This window comes from Esox lucius, chromosome 17 (assembly GCF_011004845.1).
Source record: "Esox lucius isolate fEsoLuc1 chromosome 17, fEsoLuc1.pri, whole genome shotgun sequence".
In the NCBI taxonomy this organism is placed as follows: Eukaryota; Metazoa; Chordata; class Actinopteri; order Esociformes; family Esocidae; genus Esox; species Esox lucius.
The window spans coordinates 25457544-25475898 of NC_047585.1; the positions used below are offsets into that span (position 1 = coordinate 25457544).

The window sequence follows — 18355 nt, forward strand, 5'->3', positions numbered from 1 at the left end:
TATGGTCTTGTGATGTGGTGTGTGTCTATATGGTCCTGTGATGTGGTGTGTGTCTATATGGCCTTGTGATGTGGTGTGTGTCTATATGGTCCTGTGATGTGTGTGTGTCTATATGGTCTTGTGATGTGTGTGTGTCTATATGGTACTGTGATGTGGTGTGTGTCTATAGGGTCCTGTGATGTGTGTGTGTCTATATGGTCCTGTGATGTGGTGTGTGTCTATATGGTACTGTGATGTGGTGTGTGTCTATATGGTCCTGTGATGTGGTGTGTGTGTCTATAGTGTCCTGTGATGTGGTGTGTGTCTATAGGGTACTGTGATGTGGTGTGTGTCTATAGTGTCCTGTGATGTTGTGTGTGTCTATAAGGTACTGTGATGTGGTGTGTGTCTATATGGTACTGTGATGTGGTGTGTGTGTCTATAGTGTCCTGTGAAGTGGTGGTGTGTGTCTATATGGTCTTGTGATGTGGTGTGTGTCTATAGGGTCCTGTGATGTGGTGTGTGTCTATATGGTCCTGTGATGTGGTGTGTGTCTATATGGTCCTGTGATGTGTGTGTGTCTATATGGTCTTGTGATGTGTGTGTGTCTATATGGTCCTGTGAAGTGGTGTGTGTCTATATGGCCTTGTGATGTGGTGTGTGTCTATATGGTCCTGTGATGTGTGTGTGTCTATATGGTCTTGTGATGTGTGTGTGTCTATATGGTCCTGTGATGTGGTGTGTGTCTATATGGTACTGTGATGTGGTGTGTGTCTATAGGGTCCTGTGATGTGTGTGTGTCTATATGGTCCTGTGATGTGGTGTGTGTCTATAAGGTACTGTGATGTGGTGTGTGTCTATATGGTCCTGTGATGTGGTGTGTGTGTCTATAGTGTCCTGTGATGTGGTGTGTGTCTATAAGGTACTTTGATGTGGTGTGTGTCTATAGTGTCCTGTGATGTGGTGTGTGTCTATAGGGTTATATGATGTGGGGTGTGCCTATAAGGTACTGTGATGTGGTGTGTGTCTATATGGTCCTGTGATGTGGTGTGTGTCTATATGGTCCTGTGATGTGGTGTGTGTCTATATGGTCCTGTGATGTGGTGTGTGTCTATATGGTCCTGTGATGTGTGTGTGTCTATATGGTCCTGTGATGTGGTGTGTGTCTATATGGTCCTGTGATGTGGTGTGTGTCTATATGGTCCTGTGATGTGGTGTGTGCCTATAGGGTCCTGTGATGTGGTGTGTGTCTATAGGCTCATGTGATGTGTGTGTGTCTATATGGTCCTGTGATGTGGTGTGTGTCTATAGGGTCCTGTGATGTGGTGTGTGTCTATATGGTCCTGTGATGTGGTGTGTGTGTGTCTATATGGTCCTGTGATGTGGTGTGTGTCTTTATGGTACTGTGAAGTGGTGTGTGTCTATATGGCCTTGTGATGTGGTGTGTGTCTATATGGTCCTGTGATGTGTGTGTGTCTATATGGTCTTGTGATGTGTGTGTGTCTATATGGTCCTGTGATGTGGTGTGTGTCTATATGGTACTGTGATGTGGTGTGTGTCTATAGGGTCCTGTGATGTGTGTGTGTCTATATGGTCCTGTGATGTGGTGTGTGTCTATATGGTCCTGTGATGTGGTGTGTGTCTATAAGGTACTGTGATGTGGTGTGTGTCTATATGGTCCTGTGATGTGGTGTGTGTCTATAAGGTACTGTGATGTGGTGTGTGTGTCTATAGTGTCCTGTGATGTGGTGTGTGTCTATAAGGTACTTTGATGTGGTGTGTGTCTATAGTGTCCTGTGATGTGGTGTGTGTCTATAGGGTTATATGATGTGGGGTGTGCCTATAAGGTACTGTGATGTGGTGTGTGTCTATATGGTCCTGTGATGTGGTGTGTGTCTATATGGTCCTGTGATGTGGTGTGTGTCTATATGGTCCTGTGATGTGGTGTGTGTCTATATGGTCCTGTGATGTGTGTGTGTCTATATGGTCCTGTGATGTGGTGTGTGTCTATATGGTCCTGTGATGTGGTGTGTGTCTATAGGGTTATATGATGTGGGGTGTGCCTATAAGGTACTGTGATGTGGTATGTGTCTATATGGTCCTGTGATGTGGTGTGTGTCTATATGGTCCTGTGATGTGGTGTGTGTGTGTCTATAGTGTCCTGTGATGTGGTGTGTGTCTATAGGGTACTGTGATGTGGTGTGTGTCTATAGGGTTATATGATGAGGTGTGTGTGTGTGTGTCTTACCGTTGGTGTCATTGTCATCACTCTTAGGAGGGGCGTGTCCTGTGTATCCCACGGCAATTCTGATCATCCGTTCTGGATTCCTTATCCTCTTCAACCCTACGAAGAGACAGAGAAATAGAGACAGAGAGACCAACAGAGAGAGAGAGAGAGAACGAGAGACAGCAAGAAACAGAGAGAAGGACAGGGAGAGAGACAGACACATAGACACACAGAGAGAGACAGAAACAGAAAGAGACAGAGCGAGGGTGAGACAGAGATAAACAAAGCGAGAAAAAGTGAGGCAGAGAGAGAGCAACAAAAAGAGAAAGAGAAAGAGACAGAGAAAGAGAAAGAGACCAACCAAATCATGAGAAAACAAAGAACTACTTGACACTAGAAAAAATGTATCGAAAACAGAGTAACCAGTGGAGCACAAACCACACTGAACATAAAAAATTATCTCCTGATTTATTTGCCATCATTTATAAGTATTTGCACATCTTACTACACTTGGTTCTCTTTATTTACTGTTATTTTACCAGATAATTTGACTGAGATCATTTACAGCAATGGACTAGCAAATAGTTAAAGGAGGGAGGAAAGAGTCAATTAGAATCAGTGAATGATTAGGTAGTCTTGTTGATATGATTGTACATTTGGCCAGGACACATGAGTTACCCCCCTACACTTATGATCAGCGCCATAGGATCTTTAGTAACCACAGAGAGTCAGGACTTCCATTCAACGGCCATCTAGAATACATTACCCTACACAGGGCAATGTCCCCATCACTGCCCTGTTGGACTGCTGGGATTTAGACAGGAGCAAAAAATGCCCCTTACTGGCCCAGCAACACCACTTCCAGCAGCATCTGATCTCAATGACACAAGATGGAGCCTGCTTAGTTTCAGAGATGAACCAGCAGTGGGATGCAGGGTTCTATGGTGCTGACAAACAGCTTATAATTTAGAATTCAAGATGACTACATCATTTTAACATGCGTGTGTAATGTTTACTTCGACTTTCAGATTTGAATTTGGTTAAACTTATGTTATTTACGGTATAATTATAATATCAACAAAAGGTTTCCCATTCCAATAAAAGGTACATTTTGACAGAGAGAGAGCAACACACAGTGAGACGGACAGAGATCAACGAAAAGCAAGAGAGAGAAAGAGAGAAGAGAAATATACAGAAGAGAAAAAGAGAGACAGATACTTTTGGCAGCATATTCTCAGTTTGAAACCTTCCATCCAGACTAAAGTCATCTCAATACGAGTCCCTCCATCCAGGCTAAAGGAATCCCAGCATGAGACCCTCCATCCAGGTTAAAGTAGTTCCAGTATAAAATCCTCCATCCAGGCTAAAGTAATCCCAGTATGAGGCCCTCAACCCAGACTACAGTAATCCTAGTTTGACAAACTCCATCCAGACTACAGTAATCCTAGTTTGACAAACTCCATCCAGACTACAGTAATCCCAGTTTGAAAAACTCTATCCAGACTACAGTAATCCAAGTTTGAAAAACTCTATCCAGACTACAGTAATCCCAGTTTAACAAACTCCATCCGGACTAAAGAAGTTCCTGTATAAGACATTTCATCTAGAGTTGACTAAAGAAGTGACCACTGGCTTCAACAACTTCTACATGTACTTTCATCTCTTACGTTCCCTGTTTCCCTGGTCACTGTTGCTATGATACAGACAGAATACAGTAAGAAGTGGTCATGAAGACCTATTACGGTTCAGTCTGTGATGACCATTGATCTGCTGAAACCCTTCATCAGAGCAGCCATCTTGTTTGCTATACCTTTATTCATAGTTTTCTACAGTAGCAACTTTGTGTTACCTGGCTGAACAACAAGGTGGGACATCATCAGACTTGCTCGGCTGGTGGTTCATCTTACCCTGAGCAGCTGAAACAAAGTGCCCTTGTTGCCTACATTTCCTTGACTCAGCTGTGTGAAACACTTGAGGCAGACCAAAACCCCAAAGCTCGGTTCTGGTGACGCTCCTGGCAACAAGACATCACCAGTGGATTTCAGACATCCAAGGATGAGTCTGTTATCCCCTTCATGTGTGTTTGTGTGAGTGTCTGTGTGTCTGTGTGTGGCAAGGCGGTGCTAGTCCATGTGTATGTGCCTTTGGGCTCCTATTCGCTGATCTCCTGGAATTTCTGTACTCAATGGGACTCTCAAACCACGGCTTCCAAAAGGCCTTTGGCTACGTAGTCAGTAAGTTTGTGTGTGTGTGTGTGAGTGTGTGTGTGTCTGTGTGTCTGTGTGTGTGTGTGTGTGTGTGTGTGTGAGAGAGAGAGACTGAGTGAGAGACTGAGTATGAGAGAGTGTATTTGTAAGCATTTACACATGTTTGTGATCCTTTTTTGTAAGTGTGTGTGTTTCTCTTTTTCTAGTAATAACCCCATTGAAGATAAAGTCCCTTGGAGTCCTGGGATGTAACAGGTCTTATTGACTGTCCTAACTGCCCCATTGAGCCAGTCTCTCTCATGACTCAACTTCCCTCCCTAGAGAGCGTGTGGTTCATGGTCCTTAACTTCAAACCAGGATTAAAGGTAAGCAATATCACATCACCATGCACACCAAGGCATCTTATCAACATCAGCACAGTTCAAGCCTGCCATTACCAGCTCCTTCTATTGTGTATACATGCCTCGCTGGTTCTAAAGTCGAAAATTAATTTGTATTCTTTGTCACTATCTTCTAAAGTATGACAGCACCTTAACGCGTGCTGTTATTTCTCAAATAACATGCGTGTAAGTAATCTCACATGTTCAAACATGTTCAACCATTGTAATAAACAGCTCAGCATCAGACCAAACCTTAATTCAAATGGCCAGGTATATATTCCCACAGGCATCAGGGGTGAGGGTGATTTGAGTGATGCTGTAGATTCCAACCAAAACGTTAAGAAACAGTACAAACATCTACATACTATGTATCCCATCTACAAATAATGATGTTGGAGCTAAAACCCAAACACCTCACAGCATGCATGTACACACCCACCCACAAACAAGCATGCTGCACACAACACAGGCGAGCTCACGAGCACGCGCGCGCACACACACACACACACACACACAGCTCATCTCTTTACACACTAGTGACACACTGAAAATAACTAAAAGCAACAACATTTTTCACAAAAAGGAACCTCTGGTTTAGAGCCAGGGGCTGAAGTGTCTACCTTCAGGTAACTCCATAACACCATATTTACCTGGAATGTAAAACACCATCTTTACATACTGGAATGGCTATAGGAGACACTTTACGGTGCCTTGCAGCAATAAAAGCACCATCACTCTATGTTAAACAGCGTGTTAAAAACACAACAACACATTGTGCCTGACCGTACAGCCAGGGGTTGCGTGCTTGTCGAGGAATCCCTCTACAGATGATACACGGACGATTTCTTGCTTTTAGCAGCATGTGTGTATGTGTTTGTATGTGTATCTGTGTGCGTGTGAGTAAAAAAGAGAGAGACTGTGTGTGTGCGCGCGCGCGTACGTGTGTGTATGCGTGAGGTAGAGGCAGTGTGTGTCTGATGCCTGAGCTGAGAAAGCATCTGAATTCCTCCAGCGTGAAGCTCTCACATCCTTTCACATCCACTCAGATCCTGTTACGCTCAGTGGCGTAAACCTGCTACCCAGGGGAGACTCTGACACGCGAAGGAACGAAGAAAACAACATTCCCACGTATACTGCATCTAAACAAACACGGGGTGTTTGCGTTATTTACTACTATTTTCAACCTGCTCTCGCTAACCGTTTGTCATCGAGCTGAAGTCTGTTGCTGTAGCCTCAGCATCTCTTCAGTGTTCGTGTTTTCAGGACAGGACAGCGAGAGAGCGAGAGATGAAAAGCGATAAGCACCTCTGTCTCTCTGTTCCTCCATTCCCTTAACTGAACACTGCTTCTCGACCCTCTCTCCCCCTTTTCGAGGTCAACAACAACATGCACAGAATCATCACCTTATTTCTCTCTTACCTTCCGGCTTGTTTTCGGCAGCCATTTCCCCTCCGCGCGCCTCATCCCTCCTCCTCCTCCTCCTCCTCGCGACCTGGGGGGGACCACGCGCGTGCACGGCGAGGACAGCTCAAGGAGGGGGGCGGGGAGTAGGGGGCGAGCCCGCTGAACAAAGCTGCACTATTGGTTTGAGGTGTGATGACTGACAGCGGGGCTCCTATGTGATGCTTCGTGAACTCGCGGAATCTATATCGCTCTCAAAGCGTCCATCATTCCAGTTTTGTATCGAGCAAACTCTGTCTCCGCCCCCAATCTCCCTCTTTTTCTCTCTCTCTCCGTCACGGGGACACCTTGAAAATCTCTCAACTAAGAGACGATGTGAGACGCAACCGACCGAACTCCCCCATCGGGGTTTATCGGCCAGAGCTTACTGACAGGTCCTATATACTTTTGACGTAATATTCCAGGTCGTTTGTTGTAAATACGGTTGTAATGATTTATGAATCCAAATTCATTTTGATTCCATGTTTGGACAGAGTATAGTGAATATAATGGCTCAATAGTATTGGGCTTTAGCACGGATATCAGCAATATTACACCAACAGTACCAAGCGGAGTGTGGCATGTTAATCTGTCACCAAATATACACGTAATACGTGTATATGACACATTGGCGTTCACCCCATGGAAGCCATCCAGGACACTGAAATACAGAGGTAGTGCGCGTGGGCTGGAAGGCTCTGTCACTCACCAGGGTGCTAAAGCGCGTGGTGCTGAAAGGACAGCTCCACGCGCCCACGGACTTTCATAACGTCTGCACATCAAATGAGACATTCCTGTAAACAACAGCAAATACGTGTACATTCATACTTATAATTTAAACTAATTAGGACAATAGGTACAGTATGGCATTAGTAATGTAAACACCTACATCGGTTTATCTTAATCGGCATATTGATCCTAATTAGTATAAAACAACTCAATTTTTTAACAGTCGCGTTCCTGCGGTTTTATAACTGCGCATGTTCCAGATGAAGCTAAGTCTTTAGTGTGAGTTGTGAACCACTGAAAGTGTGCATGTCTAGAGGTAGGCTAGTATTTAAATACACTCTAATTTTGTACATACCAACGGAATCTCTGAATCGAATAACCAGCCAAAAAAATAACATGGTTGCTTTGGTAGAACGTTTTTTTAATTATTATTCAGAATTAGCTTGACGTATGCTAATTAGGGAAATCGTTATTTATATAAACTGTGCAAATGTATAACCATTATATGTCTGAAAAGCTATTATTACAGTACATACTAGAATTACATAATTGTGTCAATGTAACCGCACTAAAAGTGTCTAGGTGTGAATACCCCGTAAGTCCGCTTTTTTCATTGTTAACGTGCTAAGTGCCCACCCAGTTTAACTTTCTCAGTGTAAATGGGAAATTCACACTTTTATAGTGCTTTCCAAAAACACAGGCTACAGTATATTACAGTATATTATATAGTTTGCAATAGTGGTATTATGCAATAACCCCTCATTCCCTCCCATTTCTGGACAATATAACAATGTCCAATTTAAAAGCAGATTAATTAACATAATTTAATTTTCTATGCTCACATCAACTTAAGGGTAATTTATTTAAGTACTTCCACACTATTTGTAGATCATCCAAAATTGTTTGTATGGCACGTCGTGTAGTTTTCTTGGAACAGAAGGCTCAGTCCCTGCCCTGGCAGTCGCTTTCCATCACTACATTTGTCTACGGTCGATATTTCAGCACCATAGACAGCACACACACTTTCACCTTGACATCTTTCAATGACAGGATGTCTGGATTCCGCCTGGCCACACGGCGCCGCTAGTGCACAGCCACACAGACCAATGAGCACACAGAACACTGGCCGGAGGCGGGGTCGATTCATTGCAAAGATGGCGGCGGCCTTAGACGATGAATTAGAGTTGGATAACCAAGACTATTATTCTCTTCTCAACGTCAGGAAAGAGGTAAGGGGTCAGTATACGTATGTAGTGTATTCGTTTTTTTTTCATCAATTAATCCCTCTCGATCCACACCGTTTTGAATTAGCATCCGGTTGGACGAGATTACTGATGACATTCGTCTCGGTCGGTCCATGATCCCTCCCATCATCACATTGATTGAGATCTGCTGAGAGACAGACCAACCTCCCTGTCAAACGTAGCCTGCCCTGCCAATATTGTATCTTGAGACGGTAGCAACTATGCCAGTTGTCGAATAGCATTATTAGCTACAGCTAACTGATTACAAGCCTGTCATAATTAACTGCATAGACAGACAGGGTCAACTGGTTAATGCATTACTGTGTTTGGACCTTTCCTTATCTGTCACTGCTAGTGTGTCATTGTTTTTCACTCTGTCTTCAAGTGCACAGAGAAAGAGATGGGATCAAGCATATTGATTACCTTATTTTGTATATCGAATTTGCATTAAGCCATGTCATTGTAGACATCTTTATTGTAATCCCCTCCCCCGCCAATTGTGTTTTCCAGGCCACTCAAGATGAGTTAAAGGCCTCTTATAGGAGGTTATGTATGCTGTACCACCCAGACAAACACAGAGACCCAGAGCTCAAGAGCCAAGCAGAGCAGCTATTCAACCAGGTGCACCAGGCCTATGAGGGTATGTTGGGTTTTCCCTGTCACTGACCTGTCTCAACAAACAGCTTGTCCGTTACTGTTGTAAAACAAGAGTAAAGCCTCTCTCACTCTTTTCGGTCTTTCCAGTGTTAAGTGACCCACAGTCCAGAGCAATCTATGACATCTTTGGGAAGAAAGGCCTGGAAGTGGAGGGCTGGGAGGTAGGCTGTATGCAGTGTGTGTGTGTGTGTGTGTGTGTGTGTGTGTGTGTGTGTGTGTGTTGTTGTGTCTGTACATACTCTGAGGAATTGTAACTAGTGACACAGCAGGACAGGTGATAACTCAGTTGTGTGTGGGTGTGTGTGTGTGTAGATTGTTGAGAGGAAGAGGACACCAGCAGAGATCCGTGAGGAGTATGAGAGGCTACAGAGAGAGAGAGAGGAGAGGCGGCTACAGCAGAGGACCAACCCCAAGGTGCACACACCTGTCTTCCTGAAACATCCATGGCACGGCCACACCTCCCCACTGTCTGTATGTAGAGTCAACATCAGAGCGATGGACACTGTGTCAGTTGTCATGTCTGACTCTGTTTATTCAGGGGACAATCAGTGTGGGAGTGGACGCCACAGACCTGTTTGATCGTTATGAGGAGGACTTTGAGGAGATGCCTGGTGGAGGATTCCCTCACATGGAGATCAACAAGATGCACATCTCCCAGTCTATAGAGGTACAAACACACAAACATGCGCGTACACACATTTGATTCCATGTTGGTCACCAGGATGCACGGACACACGCTAGCTAAACTCATCCGTTATGATCCAGTAGCGTGTGTCCCCTTGGGCTGTTACATGTTCCTGTGTCTAGGCCCCATTGACAAACTCCGACACCGCAATGCTGTCTGGCTCTCTGTCCACACACAATGGAAATGGAGGAGGCAACATTAACATGACAGTGCGCCGGGTGACGTCTGCCAAGGGCTGGGGAGAGGTAGACGCACACACAAACACACACACATTTATCCGACTTGCTTTTAAGAGAACACCACTTCAGGGTGATCAGGTCTGTAATTGTCGCTCTGTGTTATTGTGCGTAGTTGGAGTTTGGTGCGGGGGACATCCTGGGTCCTCTGTTTGGGATGAAGGTGTTTCGTAACCTGACTCCACGATGGTGAGTGGCCAATAGAGGGACAGCGATTCGGCCTCCTTACACTACAACACTTCTAATGCTGGCCTGTGATTCGTCAGGGTTTGATCTATGACAAACTGTTATAGAACAGTTGCCCGAGTCGGAATACACTCACACACATAATTGAACCCCTCTCACTCTCTCTTGTAGTTTCCTGACGGCTCAGTGTGGTATTCAGTTCTCCTCCCGCGGTGTTCGTCCCAGCTGTTCGTTAATGACAGCGCGCCATCTGGACCAGAACACTATGGGTTACCTGCAGTGGCGATGGGGACCGCACAGCTCCATGACAACTAGTGTGGTCCGGGACACCAAGACCAGCCATTTCACATTGGCCCTGCAGGTACGCGCACACACACACACACTCACATGCACTCTAAGACTTCTCTGCTACTGGGTTTATTTTGAGTTGAATAAACCACATGTGTTTTTCTGTCCCCACTCCTCTCTCCTCCTCTTCTCCAGCTGGGTGTGCCTCACTCCTACCTGATGATGAGTTACCAGTACAAATTCCAGGATGAGGACCAGACCAAGGTCAAGGGATCTGTCAAGTATGTGCGCGCGCGCACACACACACACACACCCTACATGTGAATACATAGTGTGGTAGTCCTGGTCCTTACCAGTATTGGGGTGTGTGTGTGTGTGTGTGTGTGTGTGTGTCAGGACTGGTTGGTTTGGTACAGTGGTGGAGTATGGAGCAGAGAGGAAGATTAGTCGTCACAGTGTCCTGGCTGCTACTGTCAGCATCGGAGTCCCACAGGGAGTCACACTGAAAATCAGGTACTTTAAGTCATTACACAGTCTGTGGCCAATACTGAGAATGTTTCATATGTCATACGGTGTTACAGGTTATATTACAGTATAACATGTGTCATAGTGTGTTACAGGTTATAATACAGTCTAAAACATAGCTTTATAGTGTGTTACAGGTTATAATACAGTCTAATACATAGTGTTACAGGTTATAATACAGTCTAAAACAAAGTGTCTTAGTTTGATACAGGTTATAAAACAGTCTAATACATAGTGTCATAATGTGTTACAGTTTATAATACAGTCTAATACAGGGCTATTCAAATCCGGTTCTAGAAGGCCAAAACACTTGTGGTTTTTGGTTCTACCAGCTAGTTGATTGCCTTCACCTGGCATCTCAGGTCTGAATCAGTCCTATATTGTTAGTACAGGCTAAAGCCAGAAATGTTTCCGCCCTCAAGGACCGGAATTCAATAACCCTGGACTAATATGTAGTGTCATTGTGTGTTACAGGTTATAATACAGTCTAATATGTTGTCATAGTGTGTTACAGGTTATAATACAGTCTAATATGTTGTCATAGTGTGTTACAGGTTATAATACAATCTAATATATAGTGGCATAGTGTTTAACAGGTTATAATACAGTCTAATACGTAGTGTCATAGTGTGTTACCGGTTATAATACAGTCTAATATCTAGTGTCAGAATGTGTTACAGTTTATAATACAGTCTAATATGTAGTGTCATAGTGTGTTACAGGTTATAATACAGTCTAATATCTAGTGTCAGAATGTGTTACAGTTTATAATACAGTCTAATTTGTAGTGTCATAGTGTGTTACAGGTTATAATACAGTCTAATTCATACAGTAGTGTCATAGTGTGTTACAGGTTATAATACAGTCTAATACGTAGTGTCATAGTGTGTTACAGGTTACATTTCAGTCTAATACGTAGTGTCATAGTGTGTTACAGGTTATTACACAGTGTTTGAGTTACATGTCTGTCTGGTCTACCAGTAATTCTGCCAGATCTGTCCCAACATCCACTGCCAGTACAGTTACTGTTCATGTCAAGTAATGTTTCCTTGTGTCCCCAGGTTGTCTCGTGCCAACCAGACCTACCTGTTCCCCATCCACCTGACTGACCAGCTGCTGCCCAGTGCTGTGTTCTATGCCACCGTGGGCCCCCTACTGGTCTACATGGCCATACACAGACTGGTCGTTATACCATACACACGCGCACAGAAACAACAGTGAGCTTCACACACACACACACACACACACACATATTCTCTGCAGATTTACTTGACGTGTTACAGAATGGTTATTAGAATGATGAATAATGTCTCCCCTATTATGTTGTGTCTGTCTCTGTCCCTTGTTCTGTGTCTGCCATGTCTGTCTTTGTCTGGCTGGCTTGTGTCGTCTTCTATCCGTCTGTCTCTGTTTGTCTATCTGTCTACATCTTTCTGTTTGTCTTTGTCTGCCCCACAGAGACCTGGACCTCCAGAGAAAGAGCTCAGAAGTCGACATTGCCAAGAAGAAACAAGAGGCTGAGTCAGCTGTGAGGAACACACACATCCCACATATGCAGTACATTTACTGTATTGATTATCATTGGGATCATGTATCTTCCTGCCTGACTCTGATTATCATTGGGATCATGTATCTTCCTGCCTGACTCTGATTATCATTGGGATCATGTATCTTCCTGCCTGACTCTGATTATCATTGGGATCATGTATCTTCCTGCCTGACTCTGATTATCATTAGGATCATGTATCTTCCTGCCTGACTCTGATTATCATTGGGATCATGTATCTTCCTGCCTGACTCTGATTATCATTGGGATCATGTATCTTCCTGCCTGACTCTGATTATCATTGGGATCATGTATCTTCCTGCCTGACTCTGATTATCATTGGGATCATGTATCTTTCTGTCTGACTCAGGTTCTGTTGATGCAGGAGTCTGTGAAGAGAATCATTGAGGGGGAGGAGTCAAAGATGGGTGAGTCACTCACCACACTCACCACACACAAGCACGCCTCTTCAGACGCTGTTGCCCAGCGGCTCCATAGCATGTAAAAATTGTTTCAGTCCACTGTGTGTGTGTGTGTGTGTGTGTGTGTGTGTGTGTGTGTGCCCCTTCCTCCTGCTCCAGGTCTGATCATCCTGAATGCTTGGTATGGGAAGTTTGTAACAGACAACAGCAGGCGCCAGGAGAGAGCCCAGGTTATAGACGTCACCGTCCCTCTGCAGTGCCTGGTTAAGGACTCCAAACTCCTACTTACGGAGGCCTCCAAGGTGAGGATATGGACATTTGGGTCTAGGTGCATTTCTGTATGTGTTGGTCCCAGTGGCAAACTGTGGCTATTGGGCTGATGTCTTCTGTGGGGGGATTGAAACCTCTTGAATGTTGTATTAAACTGAATAAGTAAAATCACAGCCTCACTTTTGTGCTTTATGCTCCCGGCATATAATGTAGCTCTAATGCAAGAGAATCAATGCTTTTTGATGACGTCCTAAATTAATCAAACAGGCCTGAGCTGGAATAAGAGCACAGTTGAGCTGGAGCGGTGAAAGTGTAATTTGGTTCGAGCGTAGAGAAGTTTAAACAGTCTGCTTCATCACCCTTCTATATACCGACATAGCCTGAAACATGCGGTTGAAACACGCTTGTTCCCAAATAGCCTACATCAAAGGCAAATGGTAGCCTAAATAATTACAGAAATGAATGCAGGGTTTGTTATGGGTTTTTTTATGTATGGAGAGAATATGGAATGATTTATAGCAGAGCATGAAAATGTATGTTATGTGCGCCCCTAGAAGACGGCTCAGTGTGTGATGAGTGGGAGGGAAGACCGTTTAACTCACATACTCAGGTCTGTGCTTCGGGCAGCTACCGAACTGTCACCTCCAGCTCAGAATAATGAGACCGCAGCAACACCCACACTGTGAATTGACCACGTTACGATACATCTGACTAACAGAGCTATAACAGTCATGGACACATTGTGTGACAGATCTTCAGGCCAAAAATGACTGAATAAACCGCAAAATAAAAAACTATTTCATTCTATGCACAGGATCTAAAAAGCCAGTAATCCCTAAAGATTACAATACAGAAGACATTTTCAAACTCAGATATACAACCACAACACAATGCAAACATCTTTTGTCAAGTTCCACACAAAGTTGGAGTGCAATGCAGTCGGCCTCACGCGATCAGTATTTTGATACACGGCTAACAGCAAGTGAGCTTTAATAAAACATATTGTTTAAAGTTTATATTGAAACGTTTGTGGGGTGTGGCAGTTTTTTTATGACCTCCCTGTGTGTGTGTGTGTGTGTGTGTGTTTGTCTATGTGTGTTTGTTTGTCTGTGTGTGTTTGTAGGCCGGGCTGCCAGGTTTCTATGACCCGTGCGTAGGTGAGGAGAAGAGTCTGAAGCTGCTTTATCAGTTCAGGGGTGTTATGCACCAAGTCCTCTCAGCAGACACTGAGGCCCTACGAATACCCAAGCAGTGTGAGTATACAGCCACAAGGATCCTGGAACCACAGCCATACACTCTTTACAAAACCAAACGCTCAACTCCATGACATTGAAATGGGAGATTTATTACAAATGCACTATGCAAAGCTTAATGTTCTGATGTTTCTCAGCTCACAGAATCGACGCCGTGGCATAGGAATCCTCTGTTACTGACGCAGCAAGGGACAAGTGGAGACAAATACAGACAAACACTGACAAACGGACATTGACAAACGGATTGACCAATGGGAAGAGAGAGACGAGCAAAGTGAAGATAAATGCTCACTCTTTATCTCTCCCCATCACACTTAGGGATGTAGAACGTATTCCTCTCCTGAGTGGTAGAGGATGTCAGCAGTCCTTTCCTCCCTCTAAATCCTCTAGATAGCTAGAAGGCTGTTTGGGTGTCAGTGTTTCCACGTCAAATAACACTATTTGCCTTGTCAAATAAGCTTTTCATTTACCTTGTCAAAAAACATTATATTTCAGAATGTTTGAATGGGCTGAATTTGCATGGCAAGCCCAGCACCAGTGCGGCAGGCATCAGCGACGTATGTCACAAAAAGGTCTGCAAACAAGCGCACACAGTGGTCAGAAAGATTGGGAAAACGTCTGTGCGAGCATGTTATGTGATATTGAACAAACAGGTTTTAAAATGTTAGGTATTCCAACATTGATTCTCTCTGACATCCCAAAGCAGGGAAGACATGGTGGTGATATGACACTACATCATTTTGTCAACATTGATGACAGTTTGGAAATTGTAGGCATGGTTTCTCCATATAAGATTTACTTTGGTCATGCAAAAAACACAGAGTATCATATATTTAGGGGGGGTTATCTGTTAGCTTTGGATTGGAAAGCAATAACCTGAAACTGCACAAACTACATTCTTAGCACTGATTTAGGAATTTGAAATCAGGCAGCCGTTATTGAACTCTAGCCAAGTTCATTCAACCTAATGCGACCAGTTTTGTTTTCAAATCAATGAAATCAATAAATTATACAATAAATATATTATACAATAAAACATTAGGACAAATCACAGATGAATTATATGAACACTTTGAAATGGCACTCGTTTATGCATATTTGTAAAATCAATAGATACAAAAGTTGACTGTAAATATAATGTCTTTACCCTCAAAGTATCTAAGTAACTGTAGTCCAACTGAAGGGCCACATAAAGATGTGGTAGGTTATTTGATTCTTTACTCTGTGTAGAGGATTCTGCTGATTTAGTTTTTGTTGAAACAAAAACAAACTACGTTAAATTGTAAGGTACTATTTTGATGTTCTGTGTTTGAAATGAACCAGTTGGAACATTTGCTGAATGCATCAGTGATTCAAACTATCAGAACTTTATATCTATGGTAATACTAGATAAAGAAATGTATATAGATGTTGAAATGTGTTAAATGACATGCAATCACACTGAGGTCCTGATTGGTCAAAAAGCTTATTTAATGCAACAAATTGTGTTTTTAATTTGACCTATAATTCCAATAACCCAAACAGCATTTTGTGTGTGTGTGTGTGTGTGTGTGTGTGTGTGTATATGTGTGCTTGGAAATTGTTTTAGGATCTTCCTCAACTCGTTTCCCTAGAAATGTGCAATATGACTCCAGGTGTATATATCAGTCTACTAAATAACATATACAACTTATATTGTACTAAAAGGTTTTACCACGTTACTATTCTAGGTGTAATTACCTGGTACATCGCTAACTCATGCAAACATTACGTTGAACAGAACTATGCATGAAACGTTTTCTGCAGGTTATGTGGTTGCCAGTCATTCTTTTAACATATAGGGCACACCCATAAGGATTGAAAATAATGAAATGTTCATTAACACTACTCTATTTGAAGGCACCCCACTAGCCTCTATGTGACTGGAGCCCTGGTAGGCTGCTATGAGTTGGTCTGTTTGAGATGGACGCTGGGGAGCAGCTGCCTGAGCCACTGTGACTGATGTACAGGGTCCAGGATATCATTCATATACAATACAACCCCTTTTCCATAAAAGGTTGGGATGTTGCATAAAATAAAATGCATATAGAAACCGAGTACAATGATGTGCATATAATTTATCTCTATATTTAATTGAAAATACAATTTTATTGTTTTTTGGAAAAATACCTCCCCATTTTGAATTGGATGTCAGCAACACGTTTCAAAAAAGTTGGGATAGGGGCACTGTGTTTCATCACTTTTTTTAACAATACTCTGTAAGCGTTTGGGAACTGAAGAGACCAATTGCTGTCGTTTTGAAAGTGGATTATTGTCCCATTCTTGCTTTATGTAGGATTGCAGCTGCTCAACAGTTCAAGGTGTCCTTTGCTGTATTTGTCATTTCATTATGCACCAAATGTTTTCAATAGGGAATAGGTCTGGACTGCAGGAAGGCCAGTATAGCACCCAGACTCTGTTATTGTGGAGCCATGCAGTTATGATTCATGCAGAATTTGGTTTGGCATTGTCTTGCTGAAATAAACAAAGACGTCATCTGGATGGCAGCATATGTTGCCCCAAAACCTGTATATATTATTCAGCATTAATGGTGCCTTTACAGATGTGCAAGTCACCCATGCCATGTTCACTAATGCACCCCCATACCATCACATTGTGTGCTGATAACAAGCCAGATGGTCCCTCTCCTCTTTAGCACAGAGGACAGAGCGTCCATGGTTCACATAAATTATTTCTAATTTTGATTTGTCAGACCACAGGACAGTTTTCCACTTTACCTCAGTCCATCTTAACTGAGCTCAGGCCCAGAGAAGGTGGAGGCGTTTCTGAATGTTGTTTATATCTGGTTTCGTCTTTGCATGGTAGAGTTTTAACTTGTATTTGTGGATGCTGCAACGTACTGTGTTCACAGACAACTTTTTTGGAAACGGGGTTGTAGACAGATACCTGGCAAAATATAGGAAACACTTACAGTTACAAAGACAATTGAAAGCAGGTTCTTCCAGAAACATTTGGATGTAGAGTTAATCAAGCCCTTAATGTCATGCTTGGGGTTAATGTAGAAAAATGTGGGCTGGCCCAGTTTCTCATTATTTTGGCTACCATGGCAACAGGAGGACAATAAAAAGGATAGAAACCCTATATAAATCAAATTGAACAGTTATGGCGGATTCTGGATTCTGTGTTGGTGTTTCTTTGATTTGGCAGATGACTTTGTGAGAGTTTGTTTGTGGCTAAAGCAACTGCAATGGATATAACAAATATTCACCCCCCCTTTATTCTCACATTTTGTTGTGTTGGAGATTAAATGGATTTGATAAAAATTCAGTATATTTTGTCAACCTTCTGTACAAAATCTGTATTGTCTAAGTCACCCCTTGTTAGAAACTGTTAGAAACTGTGATTGGCATTGATTACATATGTGGCCCTTGTTGAGTATCTCTTAAAAAATATTTTTGCATATGCATTGTGAAATATCTTCCCTATTTTGTTTTAATAATTTTTCAATTCTGTTTATTTTTATACATCTTTTTAATATCTTCATGTCATTGTGGAGTCGAAACAATGTTGTTCATCCATCCTCAGTTTTCTCCAATCACAGCAGTTGAACTCTGTTGGTGTTTTAAAATCTCCAATAACCTCATGGTGATATCCCTGATAAATATCCTTCCGGTCTGTTGACTTGATCATGCTCGAAGAGACATTCTGTCTGATTTGTACCCATATGCTAATCAAACAACTCACCAGTCTTTGTTTTTGAATCTGCGGTTAAAATACAATACTTGAATGAGGGACCTTATAGATGTTATTTGTAAAGTAGACAGAGCAGAAACTAATTTAAAAATTATTAATACTTATACAGTTATTTTTTATTAATATGTAAACATTTGTAGAACTTCTATTCTATTTGAATCCCACCATGTGATGCCCATTTTAATTGATTATTTTAATAAGGGGGTGAATAATTATTATACACACAGGATGTTCTTACATTTATGTGTCCCATCACTGTCAATGAAAACAACAGACACCTTGGCTCCATTGTATTTATATACATCTGTTTAACCTGGTGAAGAGTGACATCATTTATTATCAATCCATC

General features: G+C 42.6%; 1 protein-coding gene and 1 long non-coding RNA gene across 11 annotated transcripts in view; one reads left to right on the top strand and one right to left on the bottom strand.

The window, feature by feature from the left end:
• The window catches only part of LOC106024722, an 80445-nt gene extending 74037 nt beyond the window's left edge, over window positions 1–6408 (bottom strand). For 8 of the 9 annotated variants that reach the window (XR_004574663.1, XR_004574665.1, XR_004574658.1 and 5 more), the window contains exons 1-2: window positions 6213–6408; window positions 2228–2323 (exon numbers count right to left, since the gene is read on the bottom strand). This is a non-coding gene — a long non-coding RNA (calmodulin-binding transcription activator 1). The remainder of the gene's footprint in view (window positions 1–2227; window positions 2324–6212) is intronic. The other variant, XR_004574664.1, reaches the window with a different exon arrangement.
• A 141-nt stretch (window positions 6409–6549) lies between these two features.
• On the top strand, window positions 6550–16445 carry LOC105025462 (dnaJ homolog subfamily C member 11). 2 transcript variants are annotated; one of them, XM_034287044.1, is made up of 17 exons: window positions 6550–6628; window positions 8013–8191; window positions 8717–8846; window positions 8951–9024; window positions 9176–9277; window positions 9402–9530; window positions 9671–9793; window positions 9900–9973; window positions 10142–10331; window positions 10454–10539; window positions 10655–10771; window positions 11845–12000; window positions 12242–12311; window positions 12700–12757; window positions 12911–13053; window positions 14145–14274; window positions 14412–16445. In XM_034287044.1, exons 2-17 carry the CDS (start codon window positions 8069–8071, stop codon window positions 14435–14437), a joined length of 1731 nt encoding a protein of 576 aa, XP_034142935.1. In that variant the 5' UTR covers window positions 6550–6628; window positions 8013–8068; the 3' UTR covers window positions 14438–16445. The 2 variants fall into 2 exon arrangements, with proteins under 2 accessions (XP_034142935.1, XP_010894454.2); XM_010896152.4 differs by lacking the exon at window positions 6550–6628 and having other exon boundaries at window positions 7986–8191.
• Window positions 16446–18355: the final 1910 nt, after the last annotated feature.

What these genes read in the sequence shown, in the direction of transcription:
- LOC105025462 (XM_010896152.4), top strand. Translation starts at nt 8,006, where the DNA reads ATGACAGGATGTCTGGATTCCGCCTGGCCACACGGCGCCGCTAGTGCA. An exon ending in TACTTACGGAGGCCTCCAAG is followed by an intron (nt 13,054 to 14,144) that starts GTGAGGATATGG and finishes GTGTGTTTGTAG; the next exon opens with GCCGGGCTGCCAGGTTTCTA. An exon ending in CCTACGAATACCCAAGCAGT is followed by an intron (nt 14,275 to 14,411) that starts GTGAGTATACAG and finishes GATGTTTCTCAG; the next exon opens with CTCACAGAATCGACGCCGTG.